The sequence below is a fragment of the Oncorhynchus nerka genome, linkage group LG17 (assembly GCF_034236695.1).
Source record: "Oncorhynchus nerka isolate Pitt River linkage group LG17, Oner_Uvic_2.0, whole genome shotgun sequence".
Lineage (NCBI taxonomy): Eukaryota > Metazoa > Chordata > Actinopteri > Salmoniformes > Salmonidae > Oncorhynchus > Oncorhynchus nerka.
Genome location: NC_088412.1, coordinates 24,435,910 through 24,453,571, shown reverse-complemented (window position 1 = coordinate 24,453,571; position 17,662 = coordinate 24,435,910). Strand labels below are relative to the sequence as shown.

The following is a 17,662-nucleotide window of genomic DNA, read 5'->3' as shown; positions in this document are numbered from 1 at the left end:
CTTTAGAGACTATTTACACCAGATAACCAATACATTATTACCGTAGAAATGATTTGTACTGACTACCCACACATCCAACCTTTACACACAAATCTACACACAAACACCCCATAAACACATACACACACGCACACGCACTCTAAGAGCTCACATACACTCACACACAAAGTCAACTCTGCTGTTGTAATATATACTATTGATTCCACTGCCCACATTATATTTGTAAATCCATTGTTGCTATGCACACTACCTCTTCTATTACTTCTAATACTTGCTATAATTGATTTTTGATGAATGTACTGCATTGTTGTGGAAGCTAGCGCATAAGCATTTCACTCCACCTTTTATACCTGCTGTAAACTGTGTGTGACAAATACATTTGATTAGATGTATATAATGTCGCTATCACAGGGAAATTCCAGTGGTTGCCAACAACATTCTAAACTTTAAAGGACATGATGAGAGATGTGTCTGTATCTTATAGCTCCCACTGTCAGTTTTGATGGTGTGTTGTGTTACTGGCTCTGCTGCAGATCTGCTCTTTACGAGGCCGGGATCTCTATCTCTATTCCATATCTCCCAGTCCCATCCTTTGGTGGGGAGATAGGTAGCAGATCCACCTGTTACCAGGTGGATGTTCTTCAGAAGTTTAATGTTTTCAAAGTGTATAATGCCATTATAGTAAAAGATAAACCAGGAGCGTTTTGGAGTTTTTGAAGTGCTGCCTACTCAAACACGACCCTTGCTTCCAAAAATCTCCCTTTCTACCGGATAACAATACTGGATCCAGAATTCCAAACACCAACTGTTTCCCAATGGATGTCTTTTTAATCATGTCTGGAGGGGAGCCTTTGACATTTTTGGTGGTATTTGTTTTAAAGAAAGGACAAGAGAAGATTTTGTGGGATTTGAAGCAGCCAATTTGGGCTCTGATTTCTCTCTCTCTCTTTCTCGTTTTCCTTCTCTTGGTCTCTCTCTTTCTCTTCGTGGATTAGATCATATCGCTGGCACATGGCTGGTATGTGAGTGTGTGTTTGATTATCCTTAGTGCTCTGGCCCAGTTACAGTCTGTTGGGGTCTGCATGTGGTGGTGGTGCGGTGTGTATCTGTGTATTTCTACTAGCCTTGGGCCAGACTTGTGCTTAGTGAAGACAGTAACTCAGTGACACAGGAACTCCATCACTCATACAACAGAGAGAGCACCACCTCCTAACTCACACAACAGAACACACACTTATGATTCATTCAACACATACCATTTTCACATGAGGAGTGTTAATACTCAGCCAGTGGTTTCTTCATAAAACCTGAGAGGAGATGGGACTATCCCCAGACCTGTGTCTGCCAGCAGAGAGAACAGCTCCATGTCCCCCGCCAGGAGTTGTGGCTGTACTCAGAACAGCCCTGGCCATGTGTCAGTGAATCATTACACATAGATGGGCCTGTTGGCATGGAAGTGATTGTCTCTTGACCAGTAGTTCCAGAGGTGGTGTTGGATCAAATTGTGAATTCTTCTCCCTGCTGCCCGTCTATTCCAGCACATACTAGCAGGCCAACAATGGATCTGGCTAATGCTGAAACAGAATGGCATCCAGACAGGCAAAGCATTCTATTTCTCTTCAGAAAGACAGGACAAGACTGAGAGAGAAAGAGAGGTGAGGAGGTGTGTTTCAGTTGAAGTGTTTTAAGGGGTGTTTTGTGTGTGTGAGAGAGAGGGAGAGGGAGGTGGGGAAGCTGTGTAAACTGTTTTGAGGGATGTTACAAATTATTTATTCAGCAGTGGCCGGAAGGACTTCATGTTGTCACAGAGGAACTATACTTTTAGCCAAGTCAGTCTGTCTGTGTGTGTCATCACCCTGGCTTAACCACAGAGGCACTCTGTACTACCCCTGTTCACGTTCTCTTACTCTATATCCCTCCCTTTCTCCCTCTCTCTTTCCCTCCCTCGCCTTTCTCTCTGCCTTTCTCATTTTCCCTTAAAACTAAATGATTGTGATTGTATGTTTTTCTATCACTGCATTTATCTAGACATCACAGAGTAGGAAATATTTGTTTTGCTGTCTGTGTATTTCATGTGAGTGAAAATGACATGTGAATTTGAACGTGATTTGGAGGTAGCATAGTGGTTAAGAGCATTGCTGGTTAGAATCCCTGAGCCGACGAGTTGAAAAATCTGTCAATGTGCCATTGAGCAAGGCTCTTAACCCTGGCTTCTCCTGTAAGACACTCTGTATAAGAGCGTCTGCTAAATTACCAACATTTATATTTTTGTGAAGGACGTATGTGAGGTAGGACAGAGGGCAAAAACACATGGATTTTCTGACTGATTATATTTGGAAGTTTGTGTGGCCTGATTGAGAGTGTGTATGGATAAGTCAAGGTAGGTCATGGTGTGGGAGGATGAGGTAAGATGGGGTGTTATATAGGCTCTTGGGGGGAGGAGCTACACCTGGCTCATTCTGCCCTGTGTTGACGGTGAATGTTCTGAGGAATACGGCTAGGAGGTCTCAATCACCCCCTCACCCTCCCTCCCCGACAGGCCAGCATGTATTGCTGCAGCGACGTCAGCCTGGGGGGAGGGGAGTTACTGCAGAATGCACACACACATACAGTTGAAGTCGGAAGTTTACATACACCTTAGCCAAATACATTTAAATTCAGTTTTTCACAATTCCTGACATTTAATCCTAGTAAAAATGTCCTGTTTTAGGTCAGTTAGGATCACCACTTTATTTTAAGAATGTGAAATGTCAGAATAATAGTAGGGAGAATGATTTATTTCAGCTTTTATTTCTTTCATCACATTCCCAGTGGGTCAGAAGTTTACATACACTCAATTCGTATTTGTTAGCATTGCCTTTAAATGTTTAACTTGGGTCAAATGTTTCGGGTAGCCTTCCACAAGCTTCCCACAATAAGTTGGGTGAATTTTGGCCCATTCCCCCTGACAGAGCTGGTGTAACTGAGTCAGGTTTGTAGGGCTCCTCCTCACAACATGATGCTGCCACCCCCACAACATGATGCTGCCACCCCCGTGCTTCACAGTTGGGATGGTATTCTTTGGCTTGCAAGCCTCCCCCTTTTCCCTCCAAACATAACAATGGTCGTTATGGCCAAACAGTTCTATTTTTGTTTCATCAGACCATAGGAAATTTCTCCAAGAATTATGATCTTTGTCCCCATGTGCAAACCTTAGTCTGGCTTTTTTTATGGTGATTTTGGAGCAGTTAATTTAACTAGGCAAGTCAGTTAAGAACAAATTCTTATTTTCAATGACGGCCTGGGAACAGTGGGTTACCTGCTTTGTTCAGGGGCAGAACGACAGACCTTGTCAGCTCGGGGATTCGATCTTGCAACCTTTCGGTTACTAGTCCAACACTCTAACCACAACACTCTAACTTGCCGTCCCAGGTCATGTTGATATAGGACTTGTTTTACTGTGGATATTGATACTTTTGTACCTGTTTCCTCCAGCATCTTCACGAGATCCTTTGCTGTTGTTCTGGGTTTGATTTGTACGTTCATCTCTAGGAGACAGAACGTGTCTCCTTCCTGAGTGGTATGACGGCTGCGTGGTCCCATGGTGTTAATACTTGCGTACTATTGCTTGTACATATGAACGTGTTACCTTCAGGCGTTTTGGAAATTGCTCCCAAGGATGAACCAGACTTGTGGAGGGTTTATCATTTTTTTTCTGAGGTCTCGGCTGATTTCTTTTAATTTTCCGATGATGTCAAGCAAAGAGGCACTGAGTTTGACAGTAGGCCTTGAAATACATCCACAGATACACCTCCAATTGACTCAAATGATGTCAATTAGCCTATCAGAAGCTTCTAAAGCCATGACATCATTTTCTGGAATTTTCCAAGCTGTTTAAAGGCACAGTCAACTTAGTGTATGTAAACTTCTGACCCACTGGAATTGTGATACAGTGAATTATAAGTGAAATAATCTGTCTGTAAACAATTGTTGGAAAAAGTACTTGTGTCATGCACAAGGTAGATGTCCTAACCAACTTTCCAAAACTATAGTTTGTTAACAAGAATTTTGTGGAGTGGTTGAAAAACGGGTTTTAATGACTCCAACCTAAGTGTATGTAAACTTCCGACTTCAACTGTAGGTAAAGTGATGTAAGTCTGTTAACACTAGATACGGTAAAAGGGCCATGTCCAACGCCGATACGATGGAAGGATTTTAGGCCTCGGAACTTTCACTTGAGTGTTTGTTCAGTGTTTTTGGGCCAGGTGTCACCCTTCTGTCCCCTGACCCCTCCCATTGATCTTGCTCAATGTCAGCTCATCACACAGGAGGGGCCTCACTGAAGAAAGGCATAGCCAGTCCAGGTGGGACTGATAGATCGAGGAGAGAGGGATAGAGAGAGAAAGAGATGGCAAGAGTGTGTAGGTGAAACCTAATAGCATGTGGTGTCCAGATGAGGATCATAAAGAGAGAAAGTAGAGCTGCAGCGCTCCAGGACTGAAAATAATAAGCCATAGAGTTACTGTAAACCTCAAAGAGGGCAGAGCGGAGGAACAAAGTGACGGATGAGGGGAAAGAGGGAGGGAGGAAGACTGGATAAGTGTCCAATCTAACCCCCCAGAGCCTGGATTGTCAAACACCTTCAAAATGAGCTGACATTTTAACACGCTCTCTCACACATACAGAACACAAACACACATGAACAGAAGTGCTAAAACACATGTTCTGATGCTATGTACACCTCTGAGTGTACAGATTTAAAAAATAAAATTATACAGTATCCCACAAGCACATTTTCCCATTCACACATTGGCATTGGATTTCAGGCTTGGCAGCAGTGCCTGTGAGTGTGGTTAGGGGGATGTGGGGGTGACCAGGGACTCAAGCTGCTGCTCTGTACCCTCCTTGGTGATTCAGCCCTGGGGAGAGGAAATTGAGAAGCCTGGAAAGGATAGATCCTGACGGAAACAGGAAATGCATGTGTGGAATAGGAGATGGAGAGAGGACATGGAATGATGAAGAGTCACCTAAATAAATGAAAGAAGAGACACAAAGGTGAAAGATAGAACACCTGGCCTGTGTGCCTGCCTGTCCTCTGCCTGTACAGGCCCATAGAATCCACACACGTGCACACACACATCACACACCAACTGTTATCTTACATAAGGAAAAATGAGATGCTGCTTCCGTAATAGAAAATATCATAGTGTACTTCTAATACAGAGCTGTGTGTTATGGCTTAAAGGGGCTGATCTAGTGAAGAATGACGTACAGTCAGAAACCTTCAACTGCTAAAATGCTTGAATAGGCTCCTTCTGGAATTGTGGACAGATTTGAAAACGTTAACATTTTAGTGGGGAATGTGGAAACCTAACCATAGAAGAAGAAGAAGAAGAAGAAGAAGAAGAATACCAGCCTGCCAGGATTGTTTAGAAAGGCATATATTTAATGTAACAAATGGCGTCTTTCCAGAGAGAGAAAAAAATAATCACACTGTAGAATGTACACACTTCCATAAAGATATGCCCTTCCCTTCTTTCCTGTGTAATGCCTGTTTGTTTTGTCTGTGTTCTGATGAGCATGATGAGACATTTACTAAATAGGTTTTAGTTAGTATGATATACAATCCATCTAACGTCTCTGTGACCTCACTGACTTGTATAAGGATGGCAAGGGAACAAAGGTATGAGATGCAAACGCATGCTCCTGCACGCATACATGCACACACACGCGTCCTCATACAGAACGTATGGAGATTCTTCTGTCTCTGAGCTTCTCACAGATCCACCCTATTCAAATCCAAGCCCAGAGCTAATTTGAAAATGACAGGTACCAACACATTTATTTCCTCCAGCAATATGGAATTTCATGGTTGAAAAGACATGTCAAAGAGAGTGTGCACATCCATTCATTACCTTCACTAAAGGTGTTTTACCCAGTGACAGAGACCAGTTGTCAGAAGAGGGACTCATCCTTTACAGCACGTGTCAAACTCATTCCACAGAGGGCCGAGTGTCTGCGGGTTTTCGCTCCTCTCTTGTACTTGATTGATGAACTAAGGTCACTGATGAGGAAATAACTCCCCTCACCTGGTTGTCTAAGTCTTAAAGTTTAACACCCCTGCTTTACAGTTTACGTCCACACACACACACACACACACACACACACACACACACACACACACACACACACACACACACACACACACACACACACACACACACACACACACACACACACACACACACACACACACACACACACACACACACACACACACACACACACACACACACACACACACACACACACACACACAGAGGGTTGTTATTAACCCCAGGATTACCCCTGTGGTCCTTCAGGCAGTAAGGCCTACATTCTCTCTCCAGCTGGACTGACTATGTCTGTCTGGAGGTCTGTTAGTGTCTGGGTGTTAATACCAAGTCAACTGTCTGTCTGGAGATCTGTTAGTGTCTGGGTGTTAATACCAAGTCAACTGTCTGTCTGGAGATCTGTTAGTGTCTGGGTGTTAATACCAAGTCAACTTTCTGTCTGGAGATCTGTTAGTGTCTGGGTGTTAATACCAAGTCAACTGTCTGTCTGGAGATCTGTTATTGTCTGGGTGTTAATACCAAGTCAACTGTCTGTCTGGAGATCTGTTAGTGTCTGGGTGTTAATACCAAGTCAACTGTCTGTCTGGAGATCTGTTAGTGTCTGGGTGTTAATATCAAGTCAACTGTCTGTCTGGAGATCTGTTAGTGTCTGGGTGTTAATACCAAGTCAACTGTCTGTCTGGAGGTCTGTTAGTGTCTGGGTGTTAATACCAAGTCAACTGTCTGTCTGGAGATCTGTTAGTGTCTGGGTGTTAATACCAAGTCAACTGTCTGTCTGGAGGTCTGTTAGTGTCTGGGTGTTAATACCAAGTCAACTGTCTGTCTGGAGATCTGTTAGTGTCTGGGTGTTAATACCAAGTCAACTGTCTGTCTGGAGATCTGTTATTGTCTGGGTGTTAATACCAAGTCAACTGTCTGTCTGGAGGTCTGTTAGTGTCTGGGTGTTAATACCAAGTCAACTGTCTGTCTGGAGATCTGTTAGTGTCTGGGTGTTAATACCAAGTCAACTGTCTGTCTGGAGATCTGTTAGTGTCTGGGTGTTAATACCAAGTCAACTGTCTGTCTGGAGGTCTGTTAGTGTCTGGGTGTTAATACCAAGTCAACTGTCTGTGCCGAAAGATCTCTCTCTGGACAGGGTTTCTGTGTGTTTTACAGTTGTCAATATTGTTATCTCTGAGCTGTGTGTGTGATGAATTGTGTCTACAGTGTTATCTCATGGTGAACAGTGTTAGCAGCGGTTTTGTAAAATGGGTGTTTATACACTGCTATCTCTGGTTTGTCTGCACTCTAACGCAGGGTGAGAGTTTGTCTGGAGAGGTTACAGCCAGGAATATTACAGCAAGCAGTGGAAAACTCCAGTTTGTGTTTGTGTGTGTGCTTGCCATAAGTGACACAGCATCCTCTCATCCTACAGAGACTGGCCTCTCGCCCTCTCTCTCTCCCTCTCTCTCTCTCTCTCTCTCTCTCTCTCTCTCTCTCTCTCTCTCTCTCTCTTGACCCTTTCCTCCATTAAGCACATATTAGATGCAGAGAGAGAGAGAGAGAGTACTGTAGTTATCATCTCAAGGCCTTAGGCTATTACTGTCAGGCTACGACTCTGTAGAAGTGAGAGCGTGATAGCATGGGGTGAGTGTGTGACAGAGTTAGGGTAGGTGTGTGTGAGGACAGGGAACACGGTGTGCAGACAGTGGCAGCAGTGTGTGTGAGGACAGGATAGAGTTGTCCCAGCTGCGGTGCTGTACTGTACGCTCTGGCCTGTTTGTTGGTTGCTCCTTTTACTCTCCTGACTCACATAGGACACTGCGTGTCTGTGTGTGTTCATGTTTTGATCCTACACACACAGGATCAGCTGCAGCTATGTTTCCGTGTTGCTGTTGCCGTGTCGACACATTATCTTAATGCGTTATGTAGAAAGTTAGTGCTTAAATCTCTTGTTCCTGCATTGTCATGTGCGTTGTGTTGATATAGTGTCCCATGTCATATTGTGTCTCAGGGCAGCGACAGACCACAGTGTGGACAACAGCACAGCCATGCTGAGGGAGTGGCTGAAGCAGGCCCAGGACCAGTACCACTATGTGGAGTGGAGACCCATGGAGCAGCCCAAGTAAGTCTGACCACGCCCTCCAGTGTCTGACTCCGCCCCTGCCTCTGACCACGCCCCCCAGTGTCTGACCTCATTAAGGCATGGTGAATATCAGGTACCGATCGTAAAGCTTTTTGTCCTGTCCTCAGGTCCTATACTGATGAGTGGGGGCCCAAGCACTGGCCTCCGTCCCGCTTCAACCATGTGATGAAGCTGAGGCAGGCTGCTCTGAAGGCAGCACGGGAACGCTGGGCAGATTATATACTGGTGAGACAGATAATATTATACCTGTGAGATTACGTGTGACTTTAGTTCATGGTATAATTGTCTGTGAATGATGATACCTGCTTTCTCTCCGTCTCCGGTTGTCTTAGATTGTATACTTGCAATACTACATGTTTGTTAAATGACTTTCTGTGAGATTATACATGATTCTGTTGTCTTTCTCTGTGTGTCTAGTTTGCAGACAGTGATAACCTGCTGACCAACCCCAGGATCCTGAACCTACTCATGGCTGAGAACCTGACTCTGGTGGCCCCCATGCTGGAGTCTCGCTCTCTCTACTCCAACTTCTGGTGTGGCATCACTCCCCAGGTAAATAACCTGCAACAGCCATGTAGCCCCACATAGACCTCCCTCCTCTTTATGTGCCCTCTCTCTCCATCAGCAAGCAAGTGAATGTTATGACCGTTTGGTCTCTGTTCTTCACAAAGCTTCCACACCTCTTAAAGTGATGCTCTAGAACTTTTGTATAATTTCAGCCAGTTGTTTTGAAAGTGCTGCTCATGAGCCAAAACGGGTCCCCGTTTTTTTGTGCACTATGTCATTTGTGTACTCCGTCATTCATATCGTGGGATATGTTACGTCCTGCAATTATTGTATTTTAAAAAAAAAAATCTTATGTTACGAATCTTATTTGTACAATATTTTACAAATATGTTGTCCTTAAGATCCCGGACTGCATCTTTAAGACCAATTCTCTATCTATATTTCCCGTCCCCCTCTCTCACCCGCTCTCCTTTCAACCCTGTCTCTCCATCTCTTGATTTTTTAAAACTTTACTTTATTTTCAACTCTGTCTCCCAGGGTTACTATAAGCGTACTCCAGACTACCAGCCAATCAGGGAGTGGAAGCGTCTGGGTTGCTTCGCCGTACCCATGGTGCACTCTACCTTCCTGTTAGACCTGAGGCGTGACGCCAGTCAGGAGCTGGCCTTCTACCCCCCTCACCCTGACTACAGCTGGGCCTTCGATGACATCATGGTATTCTCCTTCTCCGCCCGACAGGCAGGTCAGAGTTTAACTCCCTCCCACCATGATCCTGTCCAGACACAACACCCTAGTTCATGTTGTTGTAAAAACATAGCCCTGAGTACAAGACACCCACATACCAACTGTGTATACAGTCAGGTTCAGAAACAACCCCTAGTCCCAACCACCAACACAGTGAAATCAAAGTCCTTATGGCTCCACCTAGCCTTCCATTCAGGCCCAGGGGGTCATTTATTTACTCTTTATTTAACTAGTCAGTTAAGACCAAATTCTTATTTACAATGACAGCCTACCAGGGAACATTGGGTTAACTGCCTTGTTCAGGGGCAGAACAACAGATTTTTTCCTTGTCAGCTCGGGGATTTGATCCAGCAACCTTTCGGTTACTGGACCAACACTCTAACCACTAGGCTACTTGCCGTTCCAAATGTAAGAATCTTATGCCATATTATTTTACACCTATCCGATTGCTTCAGATCTGCAAATACTAAAGGGAAAGGGGCTAGGGGAGAGCAAGGGTAGTTCTCTGTGTTTTAATAGTTCTGAGGGTACTTCTGTGTCTTGTGTTGAAGACATGTTTTACAATAGAACCCATCATGTGTTGAATGGAGGGAGACAAGGCAGGCTGGGTAATTGACACCAAATTTGTGACTTTCGGACTTCACTAATTGTGTGGGATTATTTGATGTGGCTTGTGATCGGTAGGGCACAAACAGAACTAGTAAACACATAACTATGAAATACATAACACAAATTCACAAACACTTACATACACACAATAATACACACAGCCATTTTCCTCAGCAATCTACACACAATAATACACACAGCCATTTTCCTCAGCAATCTACACACAATACCTCATAATGACAAAGCAAAACAGGTTTTTAGAAAAAAAAATTGCAATGTTATTAAAAATTAAAAACAGAAATACCTTATTTACATCAGTATTCAGACCCTTTGCTATGAGACTCGAAATTGAACTCAGGTGCATCCTGTTTCCATTGATCATCCTTGAGATGTTTCTACAACTTGATTGGAGTCCACTTGTGGTAAATTCAATTGATTGGACATGATTTGGAAAGGCACACACCTGTCTATACAAGGTCCCACAATTGACAGTGCATGTCATAGCAAAAACCAAGCCATGAGGTCGAAGGAATTGTCTGTAGAGCTCTGAGACAGGATTGTGTCAAGGCACAGATCTGGGGAAGGGTACCAAAAAATGTCTGCTGCATTGAAGGTCCACAAGAACACAGTGGCCTCCATCATTCTAAAATGGAAGAAGTTTGGAACCACCAAGACTCTTCCTAGAGCTGGCCGTCCGGCCAAACTGAGCAATCGGTGGAGGAGGACCTTGGTCAGGGAGGTGACCAAGAACCCGAAGGTCACTCTGACAGAGCTCCAGAGTTCCTCTTTGGAGAAGGGAGAATCTTCCAGAAGGACAATCATCTCTGCAGCACTCCACCAATCAGGCCTTTATGGTAGAGTGGCCAGACGGAAGCCAGTCCTCAGTAAAAGGCACATGACAGACTCTCAGACCATGAGAAACAAGGTTTTCTGGTCTGATGAAACCAAGATTGAACTATTTGACCTGAATGCCAGGCATCACGTCTGGAGGAAACATGGCACCATCCCTACAGTGAAGCATGGTGGTGGCATCATCATGCTGTGGGAATGTTTTTCAGCGACAAGGACTGAGAGACTAGTCAGGATTGAGGCAAAGATGAATGTAGCAAAATACAGAGAGATCCTTGATGAAAACCTGCTCCAGAGAGCTCAGGACCTCAGACTGGGGCGAAGGTTCACCTTCCAACAGGACAACGACCCTAAGCACACAGCCAAGACAACGCAGGAGTGGCTTCTGGACAAGTTTCTGAATGTCCTTGAATGGCCCAGTCAGAGCCCGGACTTGAACCTGATCAAACATCTCTGGAGAGACATTTAACATTTACATTTAAGTCATTTAGCAGACGCTCTTATCCAGAGCGACTTACAAATTGGTGCATTCACCTTATGACCTCCAGTGGAACAGTAGTGCATCTAAATCTTTTCAGGGGGAGGGGGGGTGAGAGGGATTACTTTATCCTATCCTAGGTATTCCTTAAAGAGGTGGGGTTTCAGGTGTCTCCGGAAGGTGGTGATTGACTCCGCTGTCCTGGCGTCGTGAGGGAGTTTGTTCCACCATTGGGGGGCCAGAGCAGCGAACAGTTTTGACTGGGCTGAGCGGGAACTGTACTTCCTCAGTGGTAGGGAGGCGAGCAGGCCAGAGGTGGATGAACGCAGTGCCCTTGTTTGGGTGTAGGGCCTGATCAGAGCCTGGAGGTACTGAGGTGCCGTTCCCCTCACAGCTCCGTAGGCAAGCACCATGGTCTTGTAGCGGATGCGAGCTTCAACTGGAAGCCAGTGGAGGGAGCGGAGGAGCGGGGTGACGTGAGAGAACTTGGGAAGGTTGAACACCAGACGGGCTGCGGCGTTCTGGATGAGTTGTAGGGGTTTAATGGCACAGGCAGGGAGCCCAGCCAACAGCGAGTTGCAGTAATCCAGACGGGAGATGACAAGTGCCTGGATTAGGACCTGCGCCGCTTCCTGTGTGAGGCAGGGTCGTACTCTGCGGATGTTGTAGAGCATGAACCTACAGGAACGGGCCACCGCCTTGATGTTAGTTGAGAACGACAGGGTGTTGTCCAGGATCACGCCAAGGTTCTTAGCGCTCTGGGAGGAGGACACAATGGAGTTGTCAACCGTGATGGCGAGATCATGGAACGGGCAGTCCTTCCCCGGGAGGAAGAGCAGCTCCGTCTTGCCGAGGTTCAGCTTGAGGTGGTGATCCGTCATCCACACGGATATGTCTGCCAGACATGCAGAGATGCGATTCGCCACCTGGTCATCAGAAGGGGGAAAGGAGAAGATTAATTGTGTGTCGTCTGCATAGCAATGATAGGAGAGACCATGTGAGGTTATGACAGAGCCAAGTGACTTGGTGTATAGCGAGAATAGGAGAGGGCCTAGAACAGAGCCCTGGGGGACACCAGTGGTGAGAGCACGTGGTGTGGAGACGGATTCTCGCCACGCCACCTGGTAGGAGCGACCTGTCAGGTAGGACGCAATCCAAGCGTGGGCCGCGCCGGAGATGCCCAACTCGGAGAGGGTGGAGAGGAGGATCTGATGGTTCACAGTATCGAAGGCAGCCGATAGGTCTAGAAGGATGAGAGCAGAGGAGAGAGAGTTAGCTTTAGCAGTGCGGAGCGCCTCCGTGATACAGAGAAGAGCAGTCTCAGTTGAATGACTAGTCTTGAAACCTGACTGATTTGGATCAAGAAGGTCATTCTGAGAGAGATAGCGGGAGAGCTGGCCAAGGACGGCACGTTCAAGAGTTTTGGAGAGAAAAGAAAGAAGGGATACTGGTCTGTAGTTGTTGACATCGGAGGGATCGAGTGTAGGTTTTTTCAGAAGGGGTGCAACTCTCGCTCTCTTGAAGACGGAAGGGACGTAGCCAGCGGTCAGGGATGAGTTGATGAGCGAGGTGAGGTAAGGGAGGAGGTCTCCGGAAATGGTCTGGAGAAGAGAGGAGGGGATAGGGTCAAGCGGGCAGGTTGTAGGGCGGCCGGCCGTCACAAGACGCGAGATTTCATCTGGAGAGAGAGGGGAGAAAGAGGTCAGAGCACAGGGTAGGGCAGTGTGAGCAGAACCAGCGGTGTCGTTTGACTTAGCAAACGAGGATCGGATGTCGTCGACCTTCTTTTCAAAATGGTTGACGAAGTCATCTGCAGAGAGGGAGGAGGGGGGGGGGGGGAAGGAGGATTCAGGAGGGAGGAGAAGGTTGCAAAGAGCTTCCTAGGGTTAGAGGCAGATGCTTGGAATTTAGAGTGGTAGAAAGTGGCTTTAGCAGCAGAGAGAGAAGAGGAAAATGTAGAGAGGAGGGAGTGAAAGGATGTCAGGTCCGCAGGGAGGCGAGTTTTCCTCCATTTCCGCTCGGCTGCCCGGAGCCCTGTTCTGTAAATAGCTGTGCAGTGACACTCCCCATCCAACCTGAAAGAGCTTGAGAAGATCTGCAGAGAAGAATGGGAGCAACTCCCCAAATACAGGTGTGCCAAGCTTGTAGCGACATACCCGAGAAGACTCGAGACTGTTATCACTGCCAAAGGTGCTTCAACAAAGCACTTTACTGAGTAATGGGATTGAATCCTTATGTAAATGGAATTGTTCAGTTTTTTATGTTTAATAAATTAGCAAAAATGTCTAAAAACCTGTTTTCACTTTGTCAGTATGGAGTATTGTGTGTAGATTAATGAAGGAAAAAGTTAGAATAAGGTTGTAATGTAACAAAATGTGGAAAAAGTCAAGGGTTCTGAATACTTTCTGAAGGCACTGTACAATCATGTTACAGGGTTTTTGGGTGTAGTAGTGTTTCTTTCCAGATATCCAGATGTGTCAGTGTGTTTTGTATTTACTCTGTGTGACTGTGTGTTGACAGATGTCCAGGTGTATGTGTGTATCAGTGTGTTTTGGAGTTACTCTGTGTGACTGTGTGTTGACAGATGTCCAGGTGTATGTGTGTATCAGTGTGTTTTAGATGTACTCTGTGTTACTGTGTGTTGACAGATGTCCAGGTGTATGTGTGTATCAGTGTGTTTTAGATGTACTCTGTGTGACTGTGTGTTGACAGATGTCCAGGTGTATGTGTGTATCAGTGTGTTTTAGATGTACTCTGTGTTACTGTGTGTTGACAGATGTCCAGGTGTATGTGTGTATCAGTGTGTTTTGGAGTTACTCTGTGTGACTGTGTGTTGACAGATGTCCAGGTGTATGTGTGTATCAGTGTGTTTTAGATGTACTCTGTGTTACTGTGTGTTGGCAGATGTCCAGGTGTATGTGTGTATCAGTGTGTTTTGGAGTTACTCTGTGTGACTGTGTGTTGACAGATGTCCAGGTGTATGTGTGTATCAGTGTGTTTTAGATGTACTCTGTGTTACTGTGTGTTGACAGATGTCCAGGTGTATGTGTGTATCAGTGTGTTTTAGATGTACTCTGTGTGACTGTGTGTTGACAGATGTCCAGGTGTATGTGTGTATCAGTGTGTTTTAGATGTACTCTGTGTGACTGTGTGTTGACAGATGTCCAGGTGTATGTGTGTATCAGTGTGTTTTAGATGTACTCTGTGTTACTGTGTGTTGACAGATGTGCAGATGTATGTGTGTATCAGTGTGTTTTAGATTTACTCTGTGTTACTGTGTGTTGACAGATGTCCAGATGTATGTGTGTAACAGAGAACACTATGGCTTCCTGCCGGTTCCTCTGAAGGCCTCACAGAATGTTGACGAGGAGAAGGAGAGCTTCACACACACTATCGCTGAGGCCATGAGTAAGCACACACACACACACACACACACACACATACATACATACATACATACATACATACATACATACATACATACATACATACATACACACATACACACACTACTATAAATCAAAATAAACGCCTCTTTTACTTTGTCAGATTTCTACCTCTCCTTCAAAATGATCCTTCATCCTAACTCTGACTCCTCTGTCTGTATTAACTCTGTATTAATTCCAACTCTGACTCCTCTGTCTGTATTAACTCTGACTCCTCTGTCAGTATTAACTCTGACTCCTCTGTCGGTATTAACTCTAACTCTGACTCCTCTGTCTGTATTAACTCTAACTCTTGCATCCTCTGTCTGTATTAACTCTAACTATGACTCCTCTGTCTGTATTAACTCTAACTCTGACACCCTCTGTCTGTATTAACCCTGTATTAACTCTAACTCTGACTCCTCTGTCTGTATTAACTCTAACTCTGATGCCGTCTGTCTGTATTAACTCTAACTCTGACTCCTCTGTCTGTATTAACTCTGTATTAATTCCAACTCTGACTCCTCTGTCTGTATTAACTCTGACTCCTCTGTCAGTATTAACTCTGACTCATCAGTCTGTATTAACTCTGTATTAACTCTGACTCCTCTGTATGTATTAACTCTAACTCTGACTCCTCTGTCTGTATTAACTCCAACTCTGACTTCTCTGTCTGCATTTACTCAGTATTAACCCTGTATTCACTCCAACTCTGACTTCTCTGTCTGTATTAACTCTAACTCTGACTCCTCTGTCTGTATTAACTCTGTATTAATTCCAACTCTGACTCCTCTGTCTGTATTAACTCTGACTCCTCTGTCTGTATTAACTCCCCCAACTCTGACTCCTCTGTCTGCATTTACTCAGTATTAACCCTGTATTAACTCCAACTCTGACTCCTCTGTCTGTATTAACCCTGTATTAATTCCAACTCTGACTCCTCTGTCTGTATTAACTCTACCTCTGACTCCTCTGTATGTATTAACTCCAACTCTGACTCCTCTGTCTGTATTAACTCTGACTCTGACTCCTCTGTCTGTATTAACTCCAACTCTGACTCCTCTGTCTGCATTTACTCCAACTCTGACTCCTCTGTCTGCATTTACTCAGTGTTAACCCTGTATTAACTCTAACTCTGACTCATCTGTCAGCATTTACTCAGTATTAACCCTGTATTAACTCTAACTCTGACTCCTCTTAATGTGTTAACAGTTGACCACAACATAGCGCCCTCAGAGTACTTGTACAATCCCCAGATGCCGCAGGACAAGATGGGCTTTGATGAGGTACAGTAAGACACTGGCCCAGACTGTTTAGAGAAATTGGTTTATATTGTGAGTGTCTCCGTCTTTCTTTGATGTGACATTCATTTCTTCCCCTCCCTTTCCTGCTCTTCCTTACATCTGTTTCCTTCCTCCACTACCCCATGTCTATCCCCCTACTTCCTACTCTGCCTTCCTACTGATTGCTCCCTCCCTCTCTCTGCCCCCTCCCTCCCTCCCTCCGTCTCAGATCTTCCTGATCAATCTGAAACGTCGTCTGGACAGGAGACAGAGAATGTTGAGCACCATGACCTCTCTGGGTCTGCAGGCCACCCTTACTGACGCAGTGGATGGCAAGTAGGTCTCACCCATACACATACACAGGACTGCACAGCTGCATGGGACACTATGGTTTACATTAGTTCTCTGTTCATCTATCCCAATCCCTCACTTCCTCTCTTGCTCTCGCTCACTCTCTCGCTCTCTCTCTCCTTCCCTCTCTCTCTCAGGGCTCTGAACACTTCTCAACTGCAGGCGTTGGGTATAGAGATGATTCCAGGTTATCAGGACCCATACTCTGGCCGTGTTCTAACCAGAGGAGAGATAGGCTGCTTCCTCAGCCACCACTCCACCTGGGTACAGGTGCGCTCAACTAACCTCACTAAATCAAATAAAATATTATTACTCACATACACAGTTTATAGCAGGTATAAAAGGTGTGCCAGCTCCCTCAACATTGTAGTACTATAATCAATATCCATAATAGACATGTAAAAATTAACAAATAGTAGTAGCCTGATATGTACACAAGAGGATCTGCAGTGTAGATAATGAATGTGTCAAGAATGACTCTATTTACAAATAGAATGTGGGTAGTGTGTTGGTCGCGCAGTTGAACAAATGATATATAATAGAACAGCTGCATTGATTGCGTGTGTGTGTGGGAGTCTGTGTTCTTGTGTGTTTGTTTATGGGTGGTTGTGTGTGTGCTTGTGTGTAAGGGTTGGATGTGTGGAGAGTCAGAGAAATTTGTCTCTAAGGTGCAGGCCTGTGCAGGGAGACAGCTACACTACCGTTCAAAAGTTTTGGGTCACTTAGAAACTTCCTTGTTTCTAAGTGACCACGTGGAATAGCCTTAATTTCTCAGAGCAAGAATACACTGACAAGTTGCAGAAGAAAGATCTTTGTTTCTTGACATTTTGAACCTGTAATCCAACCCACAAATGCTGATGCTCCAGATACTCAACTAGTCTAAAGAAGGCCAGTTTTACTGCTTCTTTAATCGGAACAACAGTTTTCAACTGTGCTATCATAATTGCAAAAGGGTTTTCTAATGATCAATTAGCCTTTTAAAATGATAAACTTGGATTAGCTAACACAACGTGCCATTGGAACACAGGAGTGATGGTTGCTGATAATGGGCCTCTGTACGCCTATGTAGATAGATATTCCATAAAAAAATCTGCCGTTTCCAGCTACAATAGTCATTTACAACATTAACAATGTCTACACTGTATTTCTGATCAATTTGATGTTATTTTAATGGACAAAAAAAGTGCTTTTCTTTCAAA

At 44.9% G+C, this 17,662-nt stretch overlaps 1 protein-coding gene across 1 annotated transcript in view; it reads left to right on the top strand.

The window, feature by feature from the left end:
* LOC115144941 (procollagen galactosyltransferase 2-like) overlaps positions 1-17,662 on the top strand; it is a 29,913-nt gene that overhangs the window by 5,820 nt on the left and 6,431 nt on the right. The window contains exons 2-9 of the mRNA XM_029686097.2: positions 8,086-8,196; positions 8,325-8,442; positions 8,635-8,769; positions 9,262-9,466; positions 14,693-14,812; positions 16,042-16,115; positions 16,342-16,448; positions 16,601-16,733. Of these exons, the coding sequence (XP_029541957.1) occupies positions 8,086-8,196; positions 8,325-8,442; positions 8,635-8,769; positions 9,262-9,466; positions 14,693-14,812; positions 16,042-16,115; positions 16,342-16,448; positions 16,601-16,733 (1,003 nt within the window). The remainder of the gene's footprint in view (positions 1-8,085; positions 8,197-8,324; positions 8,443-8,634; positions 8,770-9,261; positions 9,467-14,692; positions 14,813-16,041; positions 16,116-16,341; positions 16,449-16,600; positions 16,734-17,662) is intronic.